Genomic DNA, 24,031 nt, shown 5'->3' on the forward strand with positions numbered 1-24,031 from the left:
GATTATAACCTTCCATTTTGAAATCTTGACCCCCTTTTGGTTTCCACCACTCCAGCCTACCTCTGCCTGTCAGCCAGCTGGCTGTTGGCTGCTGTGACTGTATGAGTGTAATATAATATCTCATTGAAAGGTGACGGGGCCAGAAAGAGTTAATTAGAATCATAGAATATCAGGGTTGGAAGGGACCCCAGAAGGTCATCTAGTCCAACCCCCTGCTCAAAGCAGGACCAATTCCCAGTTAAATCATCCCAGCCAGGGCTTTGTCAAGCCTGACCTTAAAAACCTCTAAGGAAGGAGATTCTACCACCTCCCTAGGTAACGCATTCCAGTGTTTCACCACCCTCCTCGTGAAAAAGTTTTTCCTAATATCCAATCTAAACCTCCCACAATTAACTCACAGACTGACCTGACCCTTGGCCGAACTTTAAAGATTGGTTAGGAAGATATGTAAATGAATAGAGCTTTGAAATGCAAGCCTGCATTGTTAGAGATAGAAGGGTAGATGTTTGCTCAGGTCTTGTGATATAAGCAAACATGTCTTGTCTATTGCTATAGCTTTGATTCAAAGATCAAAAGAGGAATATTAACATTTAGGAAGACACTTGAGTGAAATAGAATTATTGTCTATGCCTGTTTGAAGGTTATGATAACCTGTATCTGAACTGTTTAATGGATAAATTATCCTGTGCTAATTGCCATGATGTTTGGAAGATGGAAATGTATAAAAACCTTAGGACACGATCCTTCTTCATCTCAAATCTGCTTTGGGTTTCAAGAGGAGGAAACCTTAAGCCACAAGGATTGAGATCCCCAGTCACTGACTGGAGTCGCCCTGAATGTGGCCATTGGACTATAACTTATGGACTATTTCTAAAAGGACTTTTGGCCACTACAAACTCATCTCCGCTCTGTATCTGAACCTCAAGAATTGAATTGTATGTATATTGATCTTTTAACCAACACTCTCTCTTTTCTTTTTAAATACATTTTAGTTTAGTTAACAAGAATTGACTATAAGCGTGTATTTTGGGTAAGATCTAAGTTATTATTTGACCTGAGTCTGGGGCTTGGTCCTTTGAGATCCGGAGAACCTTTTCTTTTATATGATGAAATAAGATTTTCAGAATTTATCATCCTATGTTTGACATGTGTGTCTGGATGGAGACCTGAGGCTGGGTACTTTAAGGGAACTGCATTATTTGAACGTCTGAGTACCCAGGGAGGTGCTATAGAAGCTGTTTTGTGCTAGCTGGGTAAATCTAAGTATTGAAATATCCACCAGAGTTTGTGGTTTGTTTGCCCCATTCTGTTTGCAGTTCACCCTAATTGAGTGACCACAGGCAGCACCGTCACAGCTGCTCATGGGAATTCTTGCATTTACTTAAGGCTATATTTCGATTGTATATTTTATCCTTCTCTCTTGCCCTTCATATGTTCCTTTCATTCTTAGATTAGGACCAATGTTGGGCAGGGACTGTACTGGGTGTGGCTAGCACTTTGTATATAGTGGGTTCTATCCTAGTAGTAATAGTTATAAAGGCATAATGCAGCCAATGGTGCATAGAAGAATCACTTGCACAAGTGACCTGTCAGTCTATGAGTACTTGTGGCACCTTAGAGACTAAGTTAGACTTAGTTCGCCTCTAAGGTGCCACAATTACTCCTTTTCTTTTTGCGAATACAGACTAACACGGCTGTTACTCTGAAACCTGTCAGCCTATATCATTCATCTGTGACTCCCCCACTAATGTCTCTGTGGGTTCTCTGGCCCACGCAATAGGCTGTAGCCTGACCATTGACTTCTGTCTGACTCTGTCTTTCAGGTTTGAGGAGTTCCTCCATCGGAAATGGTCTTCGGAGAAGCGTTTTGGCTTGGAAGGTTGCGAGGTGCTTATTCCAGCCTTAAAGACTATCATTGACAAGTCAAGTGAGAATGGAGTCGATTATGTTATCATGGGGATGCCACACAGGTAATAGGATCCTTATCTCCCCACCCCATATTTTGGCGGCAGGAGCAGCTGGCAAGTCAGAAAGATGCGGGCGGGTGGCAGTTGGCGGGGCTGAGGTTTAAAGGGAAGCTGGCTTCCCCTAGAACTCTTGCTCCTGGCATAAGCTGACTGTTTTTCCAAAGATTAAGTTTAATTTGATTGAAAATGATATAAACAAACTGAGATTCAAATGCATCTTGGGCATTAGCATCACCCATTCATAGCTAACATCACCCATTATACAAGGCTGCAGGAAATGTATCTTAATTTACAGGGAACACACTGTGCTTTCTAAACAAAATGCCCAGCAAGCCCTTGTTTATTATCTGCATAACTGCATGCGGGGATCTGCAGAATAATAGCTTCCCCAGTGAGTCCTTAATCTAGGATATGTGTTGTATCTCCTGCAGAGGAGACTGGGATTGCCTGTGGATATTGAGGCCCCATTGCACAGGTGCACAATACTAGGCAATTTGGACCTGCGTTTGAAGAAGGTCTGGCCTTGCACCACGGATTTAACTGGTGTCTGGATCCAAATTAATTGGGAAGTGTAAAGAACAGTCTTTCTGAGGTGGCTTCCAGCATAGGGGAATCTCATGTGGCTGTTTCTTCCTGAGTCCAGCATGAGTAAATCACAGTATTGTGAAAAGAACCCCTCATGAGACAGGGTGCTGCCAGGTGACCCACCTTGCTTTCCTCTTCAGAAGGAGCGCAGGGTACCAGTACCAGTTTGTCAGGGCGTGGGGAAGAGTAAAACTGCTTGTTCTTGGTGTAACATAGGAAGAGGAATGGGTCCTTTGCCTTGGCTTGAAGCATGGGGTGAGAAGCACTCTCTCCAGACAGGCAGCATAGAGTGCAAGGTGAGCTGTCCACCTGTAGCTGACTGTGGCATTCATTTCACAGAGGGCGTCTGAATGTTCTCGCCAACGTGATCAGGAAGGAGTTGGAGCAGATCTTCTGTCAGTTCGATTCCAAGCTGGAGGCTGCTGATGAGGTGAGTGAGGTTTGAGTAGAGTCTAAGCAAGCAGCCACGTGAGAGTATAGGTACAATATGCAGCAGGGCTCTTTCTCCAGACAGCAGACTACACTTGGCAATCCCTGTCACCGAGGGTCCCATCTAGCCTGGTATCCCATCTCTGACAGTGGCCAGCACCAGCTGTATCAGAGGGAGGTGCAAGAATCCCCTTAGTGGGCAATTCTGGAATAACCTGTCCATGTGGGAAACCTCTGCCTGTTCCTGACCCTCGTCAGTTATTGACTTGCTTGCCCTGAACCAGGAAGGTTCATAACCCTTCTGTTTTCCTTATCCTGTGAATTATCGCTGGGTGTTCTCATTATCCAGACGGATAACTAGTTATTTATTGGTCCTGCTCAGTTCGTGGCCTCAATACCTTGTGGCAGTGAATTCTGCAGGGTAGATGTTGTTTTAAATGTGTTGTCTCAGTTGATCCAGTTTCCAAGCCAAGATAGTACTTCTACCCCATGACTGTTCTGTCTACCTTAATAGCTTCTTGTGAGACTTGGTAGCCTCTTCAAAGTAGTCTTGAGAGTCCAGCAAATTATGAATCTTGGTTTTCCTGTAGCCTCTGCCTTGCTGTCAGATATGCTAGCGGATTAGAGAGACGTGACTGTTCCTTGGCACAATATGGGCTGATATGTCCCTATCCTATCATGAGCTTCTAGGTCAGGCTTCCCCCTTTGTTCCATAGTGTGGCCCACATGTTGGTAGAGAGATAGTCTTATGGAGCACTTCCCCTCTATAGCATGTTCTGATTTTTGGCCACATGCCATGCCACTAGCAGCTATAATAATTCCTTGTTCTTCAAGTGATTGCTGATGTGCATTCCACAATAGTTGTGTGTGCTTGACACATGCACCAATGCGGGAAGATTTTCCCTTAGCAATACCCCGTAGGGGAGTGCCCCTAGCGACTCCTGGCGTGGTGCCACCATGGCGCAGTATAAGGGGCGCTGCACACTCCCCCACCATCAGTTTCTTCTTGCTGCCAGTGTAGGTGCTTCAGAACTGCTCTGCTTCAGCTCTGCTGTAGCTTTCTTTCTTGGACTCTGTTAGTTCATAGTTAGTGCCTGTAGTTTAAAAACAAAACCAAAAAGTAGCTTTAGTTAGTTCGTTAAGTGTGCCCGGGTCGGGGCATGCCGCATGCCCCGGGCTTTAAGTCGTGTGACACTTGCAAACGGCCTATGCCCATGAGTGATCCGCAGGCGAACTATTTACAGTCTGGGGGAAACCCATCCGCAGCAAGATTTGCAGATCTTTCAAACCTCGGACCAAGAAGGAGCAGGACATTTGGCTCCAAACCATTTTGATGGAGTCTGCCCTGACCCCGACACCGCTGCACTGCTCCGAGTCAGCACCGAGCACCGCGGCATCAGTGCATGGCAACCCAACGGTGCCCTCCACCAGTCGGCACTGCTCCCTGTCCATGGGACACTCTAAAAAGGCAAAGAAGAGGTTTTATCTGCCAAGGCACCGGAGCAGGACTGGGGGAGAGACTAGACCCACATTGGGCAGCTCTCAGTCCCCACCAGCCTTGTGGTCTCCGACTCAAGTTGAGCGGAGTAGCCCAGCCTGCTCCAAGCCGACTTCCCCGGATGCCAGTGGCCACGTTCAGGTGCCCTCCATGCCAGAGGACCTGCAGGCGGCTCGAGACTTTGTCTCCACCGGTACCAGTAGCACCGCTGTCGTTGGCTCCCCAGTCCAGAGGCAAGCCACCTCTCGGACCCCCACAGTCACCGCCTGGACAGTACCACTCACAGTCGAGGGAAGGTTCCCGACTCCGTTCCCTGCTCAGTGATTGCCCTGTTCGCAGTCTGCGCTGATCCCAGTCGACCTCCACTAGGTTGTCTGGCTGGGTACCAACCGGCAGGGGTTCCAGGCACCATTCCACCTTGAGGGGGAACGTAGACTTCACAAAGAGAGCGTACCCTGGCAAGACCGGGACAGATGGCACCAGAGGTCGTTACCTCCAAGAAGCTACCATAGCCCCTTGCGATACACATGTCGATGCTGTTCCCGCTCTTCATCTCGCTCGAGGTCCCTGCCGCAGCACTGCTCCCGCAGCCCCAGGGGCCAATCGCCTGCACCCTGCCGTTGCAGATCCACCCATCAGAGCCGTTCGCGGAGCAGCTGCTACAGATGGTACTCCCGCTTCTCCACGCCAGCATCACTGCCTCGCGTTTGGCATCACTCCCGATGCCGCCACTCATCCCAGTCCCGGGACAGTGGTCGATCGTGCGCCAGCCCGGCCTCCCTTCGGAGTCGTCAGTCGATGGGTCAGGCTAGTCAGGCTGGACAGTCTGCTTCACTGGTGCCACAGCAGATGCACTGGCACCGGGCTCCCTGGCTGGCACCATGATACCAGTGGGCCCCAACGCAGCCCCCAGTGGTGGCTCACTTGGTGGCCGGAGCCTTGGAAAGACCGTCGGCCTCCCTCTCTCAGTTGCTCATCCTCGTTCCTGTGCTCAGAAGGGGACCAAGTGGTGGGACCTGCGGTACCGGTGGGGACACAGAGTACGGCATCCACAGCCGCCTCCTCTCCAGATGAGGTGATCACAGCCCCTCCTGCTCCCATCCCACAGGAGGACACAAAAGCCCACCAAGAGCTGTTGAAAAGCATCAAGCTTCAGCCTACAAACCGAGGAGGTGGAGGAATCCCTCGGACTCCCTGTTCAACATCCTCTTGGCTTCGGCTCCGGCCAGGGTGGCTCTCCCACTTCATGAAGGAGTGGCAAAGATCTTGAACACCTTGTGGCGAACCCCGGCTTCCTTGCCCCCCATCTCTAAGAGGGCAGAACAAAAGTATTTTGTGCCTGCCAAGGGGCATGAATACCTATACACCCACCTGCCCCCAACTTGAGTCAGTCAACCATGGGGAGCAGCAAGGTCAACCTGCTATTACTCCTAAAAATAAGGACTCAAGGAGACTAGATCTATTCGGTAGAAAAGTTTATTCATCCTTGAGCTTCCAACTGAGGGTGGCGGACCACCAAGCCCTGCTGGGTAGATACTATTTCAATTTGTGGAGCTTTATGCCCAAATTTGCAGACTCCCTCCAGGAGCGTGGTAAGGAGTTCAAGGCCCTGGTCGAGGAGGGCACGGCTGCCTCCAGGGCAGTCCTTCAGGCAGCCTCGGACGCCGCAGATATGGCTGCACGGTCTATGGCCGCCGCAGTTTCCATGAGAAGAGCATCGTGGCTCCTGCTGTCTGGGTTGTCCAGCGAGGCACAGAACTCCTTATAGGACCTTCCATTCGATGGCAAGGCCCTTTTTGCGGAACAAACAGACTTGAAGTTACACGGTCTGAAGGACTCCAGAACAACATTAAAGACCCTCAGCCTCTATGTCCCGGCCCCGGCCAGGACCAAGTTCAAACCGAAGCAGGCTCCCAGTCAGGCCACCCACTCCAGATATGAGCCCCCTTATAAAAAATCAAGGGACTATAAAGAGCACCCACAAAGGCAATCCCGGCCTGGGCCCTCTAAGGGCAAACAAGTGGGGAAGCGCCAGTTTTGACAGGACACCCGGGGGTGACTTACCAGTTCATACCAGGGATCCACCCGGAATAAAACTTCCCTTCTCCAACCAGTTGTGTGCTTTTTTCTCTGAGTGGTCTCAGCTGACCTCAGACCGATGGGTCCTCAACACCGTCTCCCGGGGCTATACCCTCCAGTTTATTTCTACCCCATGCACCTTCCCTCCCCATCCCTCTTCAGGGACCCCTCTCACAAGAGTCTACTTGAACAGGTGGTGAGGCAGCTCCTTGGCTTAGGAGCGGTGGAGGTGGTGCCAGCGGAGTTCAGACGCAAGGGGTTCTACTCCTGTTATTTCCTTATCCCGAAGGCCAAAGGGGGCCTCAGGCCCATCCTGAACCTGTGAGGCCTGAACTAGTACATGGTAAAGCTCAAGTTTCAGATGGTCTCTCTGGCCTCCATCATCACCGCCCTCGATCTACAGGACGCATACTTCCACATTCATATATTCGAGGGACACAGGTATTTCCTCCGCTTCCAAGTTGGGCAGGAACACTATCAGTTCACTGTCCTCCCGTTTGGCCTATCGGATCAGGGTCTTCACAAAGTGTATGTCTGTGGTAGTGGCCTACCTCAGACGTCGGGGGTGTCCAGATCTTCCCCTACCTCGACGACTGACTGGTCAGGGGCAGCTCCAGGTCACAGGTACAGGATCACGTAGCACTCCTCCTGCCCACATGCACCACACTGGGGCTGTTGGTAAACGACACCAAGTTCACGTTGGTTCCGGTGCAGTGCATAGAGTTCATTGGGGCAATTCTGGACACGTCAGCCAGAGCCTCCCTCCCACAAGACAGATTTGAAACCCTAAGGGAGCTCATCAGTGCAATCACAAGGTTCCCCGTGACGACAGCCAGAGCATGCCTCCAACTCCTGGGTCATATGTCAGTGTGTACGCATACGGTTCATCACCCCAGACTCAGGATGTGGCCCTCCAGCTCTAGTTGGCCTCGGTATTCTCCCAGTCCAGAGACAGGATGGACAAAGTCCTCACTGTGCCCAAACCAGTGATAGCCTCCCTAGGCTGGTGGTCCTCCCCGGGGAACATGCTCCAAGAGGTCCCGTTCATGGGCTGATTCCCGACTGGAATTAGTGTCCGATGCGTCGGACCTGGGGTGGGGCGCCCATGTGGGAAACCTCTAGACCCAAGATCTGTGTTCCACGCAGGACCTTGCCCTGCACACAAATGTCAAAGAGCTCAGGGCAGTTTGTCCGACGTGTGTGGCCTTCCGCTCGCACCTGGAGGGCAGAGTGGTCAAGGTTCTCACGGACAATACGGCCTCGATGTTCTACATCAACAGGCAAGGCAGGGCCCGTTCCTCAGCCCTCTGCCAGGAAGCCCTCAGGCTGTGGGACTTCTGCATAGCCCACTATGTTTACCTGTTTCAGCGTAACAGCCGTGTTTAGTCTGTATTCGCAAAAAGAAAAGGAGTACTTGTGGCACCTTAGAGACTAACCAATTTATTTGAGCATGAGCTTTCGTGAGCTACAGCTCACTTCATCGGATGCTCATGCTCAAATAAATTGGTTAGTCTCTAAGGTGCCACAAGTACTCCTTTTTTATGTTTACCTGGAAGCCCACCACTTACTGGGCATCCGGAACTCTCGGGCGGATCGGCTGAGCCAGGACTTCTCCTCTCAGCACAAATGGTCACTTCACCCAGAGGTGGTGCACAGGATTTTCCAAACATGGGGCACTCCCCAAGTGAACCTGTTCGCAACCTGGCAGAACCACCAGTGTCCCCGCTTCTGCTTCAGGGGAGGGTTGGGCATGGGCGCAATCTCCGACACCTTCCTTCTGTCCTAGTCAGGCCAGCTGTTCTATGCCTTTCCCCCATTTCCAGTGATCGGCAAGGTCTTGGAAAAGATAAAAACAGACAGGGCCCAGGTCCTCCTGTTCGCCCCGGCATGGCACAGGCAACATTGGTACGGGACTCTCACAAACCTGGCAGTCGCCCCGCCGTAGCCGTTGGCACCAGCTCTCGGACCTGCTCTCCTGGGACCTGCTCTTCCAGGACCAAGGTCATCTCCTCCACCCCAAACTAGCAGCACTCCACCTCACGGCATGGCTGCTCAGTGGTTAGGTTGGGGGGAGAGGACTTGCTCGGAAGGGGTTCAGCGCATCCTCCTGGAGAGCAGGCGGCCCTCCATTCATCAGGCCTACCTGGCAAAATGGTCTCGGTTTTCCCGGTGGGCTGCTGATCGGGGCTTCTTGCCTGTGGCTGCTCTGATCCAGCTTATACTAGACTACCTCCTTCATCTTAGAGCCCTGGGCCTAGCGCTCTTGTTCTTCAAGGTGCACTTGGCAGCCATATCGGCCTTCCACCCGCCAGTACAGGTTCACACGATATTCTCTCATGCCATTACTGGCCAATTCCTTAAGGCAGGGATGGCCAACCTGTGGCTCCAGAGCCACATGCGGCTCTTCAGAAGTTGATATGCGGCTTCCTGCATAGGCACCGACTCTGGGGCTGGAGCTACAGGCACCAACTTCCCAATGTGCTCTACCCCCACTCCACCGCTTCCCGCGCCCTCCCTTGAGCCTGCCATGCCCTCGCTCCTCCCCCCTCCCTCGTGGAGCCTCCTGCACGCCACGAAACAGCTGATCAGGAGGTGTGGTGAAGGAGGGGGAGCTGATGGGGGGCTGCTGACATGTTACTGTGGCTCTTTGGCAACATACATTGGTAAATTCTGGTTCCTTCTCAGGCTCAAGTTGGCCACCCCTGCTTTAAGGGTTTGGATCACCTCTTCCCGTATGTTAGGCCCCCAGTCCCACAGTGGGACCCGAACTTGGTGCTGGCCAGGTTAACTGGACCTCCATTTGAACCGCTAGCTACATGCTCCTGGTTACACCTCTCTTAGAAAGTAGCCTTCCTGGTGGCGATCAGGTCCACTGGGAGGGTCTTGGAGCTCCAGGCACTGACCTCCGAACCCCCATACACGGTGTTCCATAAGGATAAGGTCCAGCTCCGACCACATCCTTCATTCCTCCCTAAGGTGGTCTCTGCCTACCATATGGGCCAAGACATTTTCCTGCCGGTGCTCTGTCCCAAACCCCATGTGTCCAGCGAGGTGTGCTGCCTCCACATGCTGGATGTGGGACAGGCTCTGGCCTTATACCTGGCATGTATGAAACCGTTCAGGAAGTGCTCACAACAGTTCATTGCCTCGGCCGAACACATAAGAGGCCAGCCGATCTCCATTCGGCTGCTCGTGTATCTGTACTTGTTATGACCTGGCGGGAGTTCCCCCGCCACCGATTGTGAGGGCACACTCGACTAGGGTGTGAGCCTCGTTGGCTGCCTTACTGGCCCACGACCCTATTCAGGACATCTGTAGGATGGCCACATGATCATTGGTTCACAATTTCACCTCGCATTATGCAATCATCTCCCAAACCAGAGAGGACACTGGGTTTGGCAGGGCATTGCTTCGTCCTGAGTGTCTGTGAACTGCTACCCACCTCCAACAGATATAGCTTGGAATCGCCTATTGTGGAATGCACGTGAGCAATCACTCAAAGAAAAGACAGTTCCGTAACTGTTGTTCTTCGAGATGTGTCGCTCATGTCCATTCCACATCCCGCCCTCCTTCCCCTCTGTCAGAGTTGTCTGGCAAGAAGGAACTGAGGGTGGGGGGAGCACGCAGAGCCCCTTGTACTGCACCATGGCGGCACCACACTCACTAGGGATGATCCCTTATGACTACTGCTAATGGAAAAACTTACGGCACCAGTGCACATGGCAAGCACACACACCTATTGTGGAATGGACATGAGCAACACATCTCGAAGAACACCAGTTACGGAAAGGTAACTGTCTTTTTGGGGGGAAGGGGAAGCTTGTGTATATTTGTGCCCCTTCTTACACTTACACAATTTTACTTCACCGGTCCCAATATTTCTCCCACCTAGTGAGTTTCATAGTCTGTCAGGGTTGGAAGGGACCTCAGGAGGTCATCTAGTCCAACCCCCTGCTCAAAGCAGGACCCATCCCCAACTTTATTCCCACTTCTTCTTGATCTCCCTCTTCCAGACCCTGCTTCCTTCTCTCCTCTCCTCTCCCCTGCCCCATCCACCTCCCTTGCCCTCTCCAGACCCCATGCACCTGCCTCCCAACCAGTCCTTGCCTCCTTTCCTTTCCTCAGTGCTTCTACCTCCTGGCTGTTCTCCCATCTCCAGGGTATACATGAGGCCAAACGCTTGTCAGAGGTGCACAGAATACAGCTGGTGACCAGGACCCATGTTGTTGAACTTGGATGCTTAAAGCTAGTAGGAACCCAAGCAAGAACCCTGCCCTGGCGTCAGTGGGAGCAGGATTGGGTGCTTAAACCATATAAACGATTTTCACCTTTGTGGCCAATATTTGGGCCATCTCTGTGCTGCTCTTACTCTCCGATATCAGCAAATGCACATGCTCTGTGGGCTCCATGTTTCTGGTAATTGCAGCTCTAGCTGAAGAGCTCCAAATTCATGGCCCTTATATACTCCACGCAGCACTAGCAGATGCCGCGTACCCATGCTGTGAGTCTGTGAATGACGGGAGGCATCAGGGACTCCTGCTCTCAATCTCCCCAAGCTCTGCCACCCACGCTCCTTTCTTGGCCCTGCTCTTTCTCTCCAGGGCTCGGGAGACGTGAAGTACCACTTGGGAATGTACCACCGGAGGATTAACCGCGTCACTGAGAGGAACATCACCCTCTCCTTGGTGGCAAACCCATCTCACTTGGAGGCTGCAGATCCAGTGGTTATGGGCAAGACGAAGGCAGAGCAGTTTTATTGTGGGGACACTAAAGGAAAGAAGGTAAAGGGCACCGAATACCTCTGATCCAGTGTCTGTTATAAGTTTATTCAGACTTGACTTGTAGTTGACCGAAGGGAGGCAAACTGCTCCATGAGGGAGCCAGATTAGCCAAGGAAATCCATGTGGTTTGTTTCAGTCTGAATTTCCCCAGAGATCTGGAATGCTGTCTGCCACAGGAAGAGTTCTGGTCCCATGTAAAGCACCCTCTCCTGTTTTATTGCTCCATCAACCGTCAGAACCGTGCTGCTTCTGTCCTGCTCCAACTTAACCAAGCCATAGCGAGCAGCGGAAGTAGCAGCTCAGCCAAAACGTATTCTCTGATTTGGGTGGCTTGGAGTGGGAGGCCAGATTGTTAGAAACGGTGGACGCACGAATCTCCAGTTCAAGTCAGGGGAAGGGATGGGTGTTCAGCACCTCTGAAAATGGGGCTCAGGGTATTGCAACTGGGGCATCTGAGAACCAAGGCACCCCAAATCGGTGGCCATTTTAAAAAAAAAAAAATCAGCTTGGTCCTCGTGCTGTGCTGCTACTCAGCAGCAGCTGGAGGCCGGGGCGGTATTCTTGGAGGGGCCGGGGCTGGGAATGGGAGGGGTATTGACGTTGTTGAGATGGCAGAAGGTTGAGAGCATGCCACAATTAAGCTTTGTATAACTTGCTGGAAAGGGATAAGCCAGTATTTGGTGGCTGTGGTGGTGGGTTACAGATCTAGGCATGGCCATGTCTAGGTGATGCAAAGGGGATTCACTCAGACTCAGAACCACTGGCAGTTACTCTGGAAGTCACTGAGAACAGCAGAGACTGGAGAGAAACAGAACAGCAGAAAGGGTTGGAGAAAAATATCTGTGGTGCAGATCCTCAAAAAGAAAAATAGAATGATCCTGGCAATTTACCAGCCAGGTTCCCCTGTAAAAAGACACCAGGTGAGTGACTGGCCCATGAGTAATAAGAGATGGGGCTTTTGTGGAATCATCGCAGACTCTTCTTCACTTTGGTCTACTAACAAAATGTACAGGTTTCAGAGTAGCAGCCATGTTAGTCTGTATTCGCAAAAAGAAAAGGAGTACTTGTGGCACCTTAGAGACTAACAAATTTATTTATTTGTTAGTCTCTAAGGTGCCACAAGTACTCCTTTTCTTTTAAAAAAAAGTAGTGGAGGAAGAGGATGGAGAATCTGTTTGTTTCGGTGAATTCGATCAAGTGCCTCATTTAGTTCAGATGCCCTTGTATAGGGACACTCTTTTAGGGTCTGGACAATGTCTTAAGGCATATTGTAAAGTGGGGTAATGGAAAGCCCCAGTGAATGGACCCATGAGTGTCGTCAGTGAGATCAGGGTTAGATCCATTCTGAAAGAGTGGTTAACAACCAGACCCACCCTGGAACTGCAAACCCCACCAGCAAAGAAATAACATTAAGAAACCTCAAGAGGGAGTAATGTGAGAGTCAGGCCGCAATGATGCGGACTAAGGCATCAGGGGATGGGGAGGGAGGTCCCTCTTGCAGTAGGAGATCGCTGGGACAAGTAACCAGGTGTGAGACTGTATGGGTCACGTCCTGGCTCCATAGCAGTTGGTGGGAGTTTTGCCACTGACTTCAGCATAGCCAGGAGTTGAATGTCTGGAGGCATGTTGTGCAGCAGGGGGTCACTTTCTCTTATAGAAAACTACTATAAACAAACTCTCCCTCCCCAGATAAATCTGACCAAACTGAAGGAACTGAATGTAAATTGAGGATCACTGTGATCCTGAGATATGTCGTTGGCTTGGAATAGGTAGTGGGGACCAGAGGATCCATTCCTTGAGAGAGAACAGCTGTGTCCTTCAACATGTACCCTAATATGAAAGAACAAGCCACAAAAAATGGGCTGTTGTAAGCAGCTTCAGTGTCTGGCTTATAACAAACGTATCCAATACCGTGGGAGAGGTATACGGGTAGCTCCAATGAGATCAAAAATAACCCTGGTCCTTTGTGGGAGGACGGAGAATATACCAAGACAAACACTGTCCTCTGGTACGGCAACATCTGTAGACAGCAATCCACGTCTAGTGTGATTAGGCAGAAGCCTCACACAGATACTGGTGGAATTCCCATTTTAATGGCTGCACCTGAAGTGTCCTCACTAACGTTTGAAGTGGCTTGTGAAATGCACATCCTTTCTCTATGCGCATGAATTTTTTCAGCCCACACTTGGGAGGGAAGTCTGTTATCAGTAAAATCAAAAGAAACCACTTAATTTTCATTTAGGATATTCCCTTTTTCCAAAAGCTGGAGAAGTGAGATGGGCACTGGTTGGTGCTCAGTAAACTTCATCCACCACTGGAACTGGTTCCAGTGTAATACTCAGTTGATAAGTTAATCGGCATAATCCACTGATTGCCTTTAATTCCAAGAATCACGTTTTAACTAGGGCTGTAAATTAATCGCGGTTAACTCACGCAATTAACTCAAAAAAATCATGATTAAAAAAATTAATCACAATTAATCGCACTGTTAAACAATAGAATACCAATTGAAATTTATTAAATATTTTTGGATGTTTTCTATGTTTTCAAATATATTGATTTCAATTACAACACAGAATACAAAGTATACAGTGTTCACTTTGTTTATTTTTGATTACAAATATTTGTACTGTAAAAAACAAAAGAAATAGTATTTTTCAATTCACCTAATACAAGTACTGTAGTGCAATCTCTTTATCATGAAAGTTGAACTTACAAATGTAGAATTATGTACCAAAAAATAACTGCATTCAAAAACAAAACAATGTAAAACTTAGGAGCCTACCAGTCCACTCGCTCAGACAAACAAGTTGGGTTAAAATTTGCAGGAGATAATGCTGCCCGCTTCTTGTTTACAGTGTCACCTGAAGATGAGAACAGGCATTCGCATGGCACTTTTATAGCCGGTGTTGCAAGGTATTTACGTGTCAGATATGTTAAACGTTCGTATGCTCCTTCATTCCTCAGCCACCATTCCAGAGGACATGCTTCCATGCTGATGATGCTTGTTAAAAAAAATAGTGCATTAATTAATTTTGTGGCTGAACTCCTTGGGGGGAGAATTGTATGTCTCCTGTTCTGATTTACCTGTATTCTGCCATGTTTCATGTCATAGCAGTCTCAGATGATGACCCAGCACATGTTCATTTTAAGAACACTTACTTTCACAGCAGATTTGACAAAAGGCAAAGAAGGTACCAATGTGAGATTTATAAAAATAGCTACAGCACTCAACCCAAGGTTTAAGAATCTGAAGTGCCTTCTAAAATCTGAGAGGGATGAGGTCTGTGGCATGCTTTGAGAAGACTTAAAAGAGCAACACTCCAATGCAAAAACTCCAGAACCCAAACCACCAAAAAAGAAAATCAGCCTTCTGCTGGTGGCATCTGACTCAGATGATGAAAATTAATATGCATACGCACTGCTTTGGATCGTTACTGAGCAGAACCCATCATCAGCATGGACGCATATCCTCTGGAATGGTGGTTGAAGCATGAAGGGACATATGAATCTTTAGCGCATCTGGCACGTAAATATCTTGTGGCGCCGGCTACAACAGTGCCATGTTCTCACTTTCAGGTGACATTGTAAACAAGAACCTGGCGCATTATCTCCTGCAAATGTAACCAAACTTGTTTGTCTGAGGGATTGGCTCAATCAAGTAGGACTGAGTGAATGTGCAGGCTCTACAATTTTACATTGTTTTATTTTTGAATGCAGGGGTTTTTGTACATAATTCTACATTTGTAAGTTCAACTTTCATGATAAAGAGATTGCACTATAGTACTTGTATTAGGTGAATTGAAAAATACTATTTCTTTTGGTTTTTTACAGTACAAATATTTGTAATCAAAATTAAATATAAAGTGAGCACTGTACGCTTTGTATTCTGTGTTGTAATTGAAAACATATTTGAAAATGTAGAAAACATCCAAAATATTTAAATAAATGGTATTCTATTATTGTTTAACAGCGCAATTAATTTTTTTAATCGCTTAACAGCCCTAATTTTAACCTAGTCTTCTAGAATTTCAGGAGGGGAGGGCTGTGAATCCACCCAGTATCTTCCTGAGTCATTGCACCAGAGACACTAGCCATAGTCTGTTCAGATCCAGCCTCACATGGAGGAGCTTTGTTGAAACATCAAACTGAAACCTCACTTCCTAGTGCAGTCACCTGGGGGCTAAAGTATCAGATCTTCCTTGCTATGAAGGTTACGGACAGACAATGAAAAGGATGGGGCAAAGAAGCTGCCACCAGAGAGATGTGGAGATGTATGTACAGTGGGGAGATGAAGAACAGTTTTCCATGCCCAGTCAGAGCCTGCTTGTAGCTGCTGCCCCATCCTAGCCAATAGCCCCTCCTTCCCCAACAATGCTGGGCCCCCTCTGTGTGCACTTCTGGGCACCTTTAATGCTGAAAAGAAGCCAACAAGCCACCAGCCTTCAGTTTGATCCTCTTGTCCCCACAGGTGATGTCCATTCTCTTGCACGGAGATGCAGCTTTTGCCGGGCAGGGTATAGTGTATGAGACGTTCCATTTGAGCGACTTGCCATCCTACACTACGCATGGGACAGTTCATGTGGTTGTGAACAACCAGGTAAAAACTGGGCCCCATGGCTGCAAGACTGGGTCCACTGATACCAGAATCTTTGAGAACATGCACTTTAAATGCCATGGGAAGGGAGAGTGGTTTGTCCGTCTCTGACGTATCATACTGGTGTGCTAGCAATGGTAAGCATGTGTCAAGGATGTGTTTTATGCTAGGGATGGAGCCCTGCATCAGGGTCTTCTCCCACTAAAATGGTGCTGTGTTGTACCTGTGAAATTCCAGTTATGGTTCAGTGCCGGAATTGGGGCTTCTGGGGATGTATATAGGCAGATCTATAAGCAGGAGAGCTCCTATGAGACAAGGCTAAGGAACAAGAAGAACTGATGATAACTTGCTCTGGGCTATAACGGTGAAGTCCCTAGTGTCTAGGGCCTGGTCTACACTACAAACTTAGGTTGACATAAGGCAGGTTACTTCAGCCTAATTATGTCAGTGTACACACTACAGCCTTGCTCCCACTGATGTAAGTGCCGATGTAACTCCATCTCCACAAGAGGCATAGGGCTTATGTTGGCATAGTTAGCGCGAAGCAGTGTCACTGCAGGTTACTTACATGGGTTGCTGGCTGTCATTCTTGTCAACTTCATGGCTCCATGCTGGCATCCTGAAATTGACAAGAAAGCCGGGCTGTCGACCCCGGGATTTAGGGGGGGCTCCAGCTAAAGCCCGACTGCCCCCTGGGTCCCTGCTCCCCACTCCCAGCCTGGCAGCTACCCAGGCTCCCCTCTCCCAGCCCAGCTGCTCCCCCTGGTCCTGGCTCCCAGTCCAGTTGCGTCCCACTACCCAGGGGTTCCTGAGCAGGGAGCTGCATGCAGAGCTGACAGCCCACTCTCTCAGCTCCCTCACACTTAAGTCATTGGAAGCGCTCCTGGTGATGACACGCATCACCGACAGGAGGAGGGCAGTGTGGACATGAACCACCACAGTGGTGGCTGTAAGTCGACCTACCATAGGTCAACTTAAGTTTATAGTGTAGACATGCCCTAAATTATTGTGTCTTTTATCCCCTGTTCTGTTTTGAGCTCAGGTGACACTGACTTGATTGATATCCCGTTCCCTGATGCTGGGCGGGCTGGTTCTGAGCAGAGTCCAGTGGGAGAATGAGGGGGACTGTTTGAGCTTTAATATGGTCTCTCTGAAAGAGTCTTTACCCCTGTCTTACCTCTCACAAGCACCACCCTTTATGTGGACTCCATTAATGCTCTACCCTGGTGACTGCCCTCCCTCTGCTGAACAGAGCATAACAAAATCACAACAGAGCTAACTTAAAACTGACCTGGATAGCTTCTCTAGCTAGACCAGGGATCTCAAACTCAAATCACCACGAGGGCCACATGAGAACTAGTACATTGGCCTGAGGGCCGCATCACTGAAACCTTTTCATACAACGATACAAAAGTATAGTCAAAAATTTTTAAAAAATGAAGAGTAATATAGTATGCTATTAAAAGTCAATTTATTAACTTTTTAAAAACTGTAATGCAAAAAGTCAGTGCTAATTTTGACAGTCATTTCATTTTTGACCACTTAGAGTATGTCTACACTACGAAATTAGGTTGAATTTATAGAAGTCGATTTTTAGGAAGCAATTTTATACAGTCGATTGTATGTGACCCCACTAAGCGCATTAAGTCAGCGGAGTGCGTCCACAGTACTGTGGCTAGCATCGACTTTCGGAGCGTTGCACTGTAGGTAGCTATCCCACAGTTTCCGCAGTCTCCGCTGCCCATTGAAATTCTGGGTTGAGCTCCCAATGCCTGTTGGGACAAAAACATTGTCGCGGGTGGTTTTGGGTACATGTCAGTCGCCCCTTCCTCCGTGAAAGCAACGGCAGACAATCGTTCCGCACCTATTTTCCGTGCAGACATCATACTGCTGTCAGCAGACGGTGCAGTAGGACTGCTAACCCTTGTCATCCACCACTTCCGCTGCAACTTTGCTCTCTTGGTGCCATGAATCCATCTCGCAGGTCCTCTCTTCGTTCTGTATAAATATCTATTCTCGTGGCAACCGTCGTCATCCACCGCTTCCGCTGCAACTCTTTTCTCCTGCAGACACCATACCAAGGCAAGCATGGAGCCCGCTCAGCTCACCACTACTGTTGTGAGGATTGTAAACACCTCGCGCATTATCCTGCACTATGTGCAGAACCTGCAAAAGCAGGCGAGGAGGCGACGACCGCGCGATCACGATAGTGATGAGGACATGGACACAGACTTCTCTCAAAGCACAGGCCCTGGCAATTTGGACATTGTGGTGGTAATGGGGCAGGTTCATGCCATGGAATGCCGATTCTGGGCCCGGGAAATAAGCACAGACTGGTGGGACCACATAGTGTTGCCGGTCTGGGACAATTCCCAGTGGCTGCGAAATTTTTCCATCCATAAGGGCGCTTTCATGGAACTTTGTGACTTGCTTTCCTCTGCCCTGAAGCACAAGAATACCAAGATGAGAACAGCCCTCACAGTTGAGAAGCGAGTGGCGATAGCCCTCTGGAAACTTGCAACGCCAGACAGCTACCAGTCAGTTGGGAATCAATTTGGAGTGGGTAAATCTACTGTGGGGGGCTACTGTGATCCGAGTAGCCAATGCAATCACTGAACTGCCTCTATCCAGGGTAGTGACTCTGGGAAATGTGCAGGTCATAGTGGATGGCTTTGCTGCAATGGGATTCCCTAACTGTTGTGGGGCGATAGACGGAACTCGTATCCCTATCTTGGGCCCGGACCACCTTGGCAGCCAGTACGTAAACCGCAAGGGGTACTTTTCAATGGTGCTGCAAGCACTGGTGGATCACAAGGGACGTTTCACTGACATCATAGAATCATAGAATATCAGGGTTGGAAGGGACCTCAGGAGGTCATCTAATCCAACCCCCTGCTCAAAGCAGGACCAATCCCCAACTAAATCATCCAGCGAGAGCTTTGTCAAGCCTGACCTTAAAAACCTCAAAGGAAGGAGATTCTACCACCTTCCTAGGTAACCCATTCCAGTGCTTCACCACCCTCCTAGTGAAAAAGTTTTTCCTTATATCCAACCTAAACCTCCCCCACTGCAACCTGAGACCAGTACTCCTTGTTCTGTCATCTGCTACCACTGAGAACAGCCTAGAGCCATCCTCTTTGGAACCCCCTTTCAGGTAGTTGAAAGCAGCTATCAAATCCCCCCTCATTCTTCTCTTCTGCAGGCTAAACAATCCCAGCTCCCTCAGCCTCTCCTCATAAGACATGTGTTCTAGACCCCTAATCATTTTTGTTGCCCTTCGCTGGACTCTCTCCAATTTATCCACATCCTTCTTGTAGTGTGGGGCCCAAAACTGGACACAGTACTCCAGATAAGGCCTCACCAATGTCCAATAGAGGGGAGCGATCACGTCCCTCGATCTGCTGGAAATGCCCCTACTTATACAGCCAAAAATGCCGTTAGCCTTCTTGGCAACAAGGGAACACTGTTGACTCATATCCAGCTTCTCGTCCACTGTAACCCTTAGGTCCTTTTCTGCAGAACTTCTGCCTAGCCTATCAGTCCCTAGTCTGTAGCGGTGCATGGGATTCTTCCGTACTAAGTGCAGGACTCTGCACTTGTCTTTGTTGAACCTCAACAGATTTCTTTTGGCCTAATCCTCTAATTTGTCTAGGTCCCTCTGTATCCTTCCCTACCCTCCAGCGTATCTACCACTCCTCCCAGTTTAGTGTCATCTGCAAACTTGCTGAGGGTGCAATCCACACCATCCTCCAGATCATTAATGAAGATACTGAACAAAACCGGCCCCAGGACCGATCCTTGGGGCGTTCCGCTTGATACCGGCTGCCAAGTAGACATGGAGCCATTGATCACTACCCATTGAGCCCAACAATCTAGCCAGCTTTCTATCCACCTTATAGTCTATTCATCCAGCCCATACTTCTTTAACTTGCTGGCAAGAATACTGTGGGCCATACCAAAAGCTTTGCTAAAGTCAAGGAATAACACGTCCACTGCTTTCCCCTCATCCACAGAGCCAGTTATCTCGTTATACAAGACAGTTAGGTTAGTCAGGCATGACTTTTTGGTGAATCCATACTGACTGTTCCTGATCACTTTCTTCTAAGTGCTTCAGAATTGATTCCTTGAGGACCTGCTCCATGATTTTTCCAGGGATTGAGGCTGACTGGCCTGTAGTTCCCCAGATTATCCTTCTTCCCTTTTTTAAAGATAGGCACTACATTAGCCTTTTTCCTGTCGTCCGGGACCTCCCCGATCGCCATGAGTTTTCAAAGATCATGGCCAATGGCTCTGCAATCGCATCCACCAATTCCTTTAGCACTCTCGGATGCAACGCATCCGGCCCCATGGGCTTGTGCTCTTGTAGCTTTTCTAAATAGTCCCTAACCACTTCTTTCTCCACAGAGGGCTGGTCACCTCCTCCCCGTGCTGTGCTTCCCAGTGAAGTAGTCTGGGAGCTGACCTTGTTCAAGAAGACAGAGGCAAAAAAAGCATTGAGTACATCAACGTGGGATGTCCGGGAAAGGTGAATGACAATCATATCTTCAGGAACTCTGGTCTGTTTGAACAGCTGCAGGAAGGAACTTACTTCCCAGACCAGAAATTACCATTGAGGATATTGAAATCTTATAGTTATTTTTGGGGACCCAGCCTACCCCTTAATGCCGTGGCTCATGAAGCCATACACAGGCACCCTGGACAGTAGTCAGGAGCTGTTCAACTATAGGCTGAGCAAGTGCAGAATGGTGGTAGAATGTGCATTTGGATGTTTAAAAGCTTGCTGGCACAGTTTACTGACTAGGTTAGACCTTAGCGAAACCAGTATTTCCATTGTTATTGCTGCTTGCTGTGTGCTCCACAATATCTGTGAGACTAAGGGGGAGACAAATATTTTATGGTGGGGTGGGAGGTTGAGGCAAATCGCCTGGCGGCCGATTACGCACAGCCAGACACCAGGGCTGTTAGAAGAGCACAGGAGGGCGCTCTGCGTATCAGAGAAGCTTTGAAAACCAGTTTCATGACTGGCCAGGCTACCGTGTGACAGTTCTGTTTTTCTCCTTGATGAAAACCCGCCCCCTTGATTGACTCTACTTCCCTGTAAGCCAACTGACCTCCCTTCTTCGATCACTGCTTTCAGAAGCAATAAAATCATTGTTTCAAAATCATGCATTCTTTATTAATTTATCATACAAATAGGGGGAAAATTCACAAGGTAGCCCAGGATCGGTGGGTGAGGAGGGAGGCACCGGGTGGGGTGGTGGATGAGGGGAAGAGGGAAGGACAGGGCCCCACTACAGTTCAAAACTTACTGAATGCCAGCCTTCTGTTGCTTGGGCAATCTTCTGGGGTGGAGTGTGAGGAGGATATGGAACTTGGGGAGGAGGGCAGGAGGTTATACAGGGGCTGCAGCGGCAGCCTGTGCTCCTGCTGCCTTTCCTGCAGCTCTACCAGACGCCTGAGCATGTCAGTTTGCTCCCCCATTAGCCTCAGCATTGCATCCTGCCTCCTCTCAGTGTGCTCCTCCCTCCTCTCATCACGTTCATTTAATGCTATCCTGGACTCTCCATTGTTTGCCTCCACGCATTCTGCTGAGCTCTTTCAGTGCAGGAGGACTGCATGAGCTCTGAGAATATGTCATCACGAATGCGGTTTTTTTTCACCTTCTAATCTGCACTAGCCTCTGGGACGGAGATGATAGGGGAAGCATAGAAACATTTGCAGTGCAGGAGGAAAAAAAGGGAGAGTAGTATTTAAAAAGATACATTTTAGAGAACAAAGGGAAGACTATTTCACACTAAATCAAGTGATTCACGTTACATAGCACATGTGCTTTTGGTAAAAGGTCGCATTTTGCCTCTTATATTGAGTGCCTGCCGGTTTGAATCATAGAATATCAGGGTTGGAAGGGACCTCAGGAGGTCATCTAGTCCAACCCCCTGCTCAAAGTAGGACCAATCCCCAACTAAATGCTTAGTGTGAGACATCACACACGCTCGGCTGGGCAAAAGAATTCGGCTTGCAAGCAGCCTTGGTAAGGCAAAGGGTTTCAGCTTCTTCAACCTTCATAACGTGTGGGAACAGTTTCAAACAGCAGTGCCCTGCTTTCCCATACCAAGCAAAGGAGGGGCTGCAGTTTTAGGGTGAATGTGCAGCACAATCCAAACCCCCCGACCCCAATTCTCTGGGATGATCTCTTCACCACCACCCCATGCGCGCGCGCGCACACACACTGTGTGGCTAGTATCATGGAAGATCCCTGTCAGCCAAACGCGAACAGCTCAGCATGAACGGGCCTCCCCCCACCGCGTGGCTAACAGCGGGGATGATTTATTTTCCGCCAAAGGCAAACAGCCCAGCAGGAACGGGCACTTCTGAATGTCCCCTTAAACAAATTTCCTGTATTTCAACCAGGTGACCATGAATGATATCACTCTCCTGAGGCTAACACAGAGAGATAAAGAACAGATGTTGCTTGAATGCCACCAAAGCCCGGGCCCATTCGCTGCAATGCTTGTTCTGCAATGATTCCAGACTACTTGCTCGTGGCTTGGCGTGGTAAAGTGTCCTACTATGGAGGACGGAATAAGGCTGCCCTCCCCAGAAACCTTCTGCAAAGGCTTCTAGAGTACCTCCAGGAGAGCTTCTTGGAGATGTCCCTGGAGGATTTCCACTCCATCCCCAGAGACGTTAACAGACTTTTCCAGTAGCTATACTGGTCGCAAATGCATCCCAAGTCTTCGGAGCAAATTAATCATTAAACACGCTTGCTTTTAAACCCCTGTTTTATATTTGCAAAGGTACACTCACCAGAGGTGCCTTCTCCGGCTTCATGGTCCGGGAGCCAGTGTTGGGAGGGTATTGGCTCCAGGGTGATGAACAGTTCCTGGCTGCTGGGGAGAAGGGATTCTCCGCTTGCCTGCTGTGTGCTATCCTCAACCTCCTCCTCATCATCATCTTCCTCATCCACAAAATCCTCATCCCTGTTGCTTGAGATTCCCCCCTCGCAGGTGTCCACGGACAGTGGTGGGGTAGCGGTAGGCCCCCCCCCCCCCCCCCAGAATTGCATGCAGCTCATCATGGAAGCTGCATGTCTGGGGCTCTGACCCGGAGCGACCGTTTGCATCCTTTGTTTTTTGGTAGGCTTGCCTCAGCTCCTTAACTTTCACACAGCACTGCTGTGTATTTCTGTTGTAGCCTCTGTCCATCATGCCCTTGGAGATTTTGGCAAATATATTGGCATTTCGTCTTTTGGAACACAGTTCTGCCTGCACGGATTCTTCTCCCCATACAGCGATCAGATCCAGTACCTCCCATTTGGTCCATGCTGGAGCTCTTTTGCGATTCTGGGACTCCATGGTCACCTGTGCTGATCAGCTCACCATGCTGGCCAAACAGGAAATTAAATTCAAAAGTTCCCGGGTCCTTTCCTGTCTACCTGGCCAGTGTATCTGAGTTGAGAGTGCAGTCCAGAGCAGTCACAATGGAGCACTCTGGGATAGCTCCCGGAGGCCAGTACCGTCGAATTACATCCACATTACCCCAAATTTGACCCAGTGAGGTTGATTTTAGCGCTAAACCCCTCACCGCGGAGGAGTACAGAAATCAATTTTAAGAGCCCTTTAAGTCAACAAAACAGGCTTGGTCATGTGGACGGGTAGGGTTAAATCGACCTAATGCTGCTAAATTCGACCTAAACTCATAGTGTAGACCAGGGCTTAGTTGGCAGCGTTTTCCATCAACCAGAGCATCAATATAAGGTTTGATATGCTGAGATGAAACCAATCTCAGTGTTGCTTTCAAATGTTCATCAGTGAGCCGTGACTTTAGAATCATAGAATATCAGGGTTGGAAGGGACCTCAGGAGGTCATCTAATCCAACCCCCTGCTCAAAGCAGGACCAGTCCCCAACTAAATCATCCCAGCCAGGGCTTTGTCAAGCCTGACCTTGAAAACCTCTAAGGAAGGAGATTCCACCACCTCCCTAGGTAACCCATTCCAGTGCTTCACCACTCTCCTAGTGAAAAAGTTTTTCCTAATATCTAAGCTAAACCTCCCCCACTGCAACTTCAGACCATTACTCCTCGTTCTGTCATCT

General features: G+C 49.1%; 1 protein-coding gene across 9 annotated transcripts in view; it reads left to right on the forward strand.

The window, feature by feature from the left end:
* The window catches only part of OGDH (oxoglutarate dehydrogenase), a 135,118-nt gene that overhangs the window by 90,437 nt on the left and 20,650 nt on the right, over window positions 1-24,031 (forward strand). For all 9 annotated transcript variants that reach the window (XM_084615256.1, XM_084615254.1, XM_084615258.1 and 6 more), the window contains 4 exons: window positions 1,824-1,970; window positions 2,892-2,982; window positions 11,160-11,339; window positions 15,811-15,939. In XM_084615256.1, the coding sequence (XP_084471382.1) occupies window positions 1,824-1,970; window positions 2,892-2,982; window positions 11,160-11,339; window positions 15,811-15,939 (547 nt within the window). The remainder of the gene's footprint in view (window positions 1-1,823; window positions 1,971-2,891; window positions 2,983-11,159; window positions 11,340-15,810; window positions 15,940-24,031) is intronic.

This window comes from Lepidochelys olivacea, assembly GCF_965140295.1.
Source record: "Lepidochelys olivacea isolate rLepOli2 genome assembly, chromosome: 26".
NCBI classification, from domain to species: domain Eukaryota; kingdom Metazoa; phylum Chordata; order Testudines; family Cheloniidae; genus Lepidochelys; species Lepidochelys olivacea.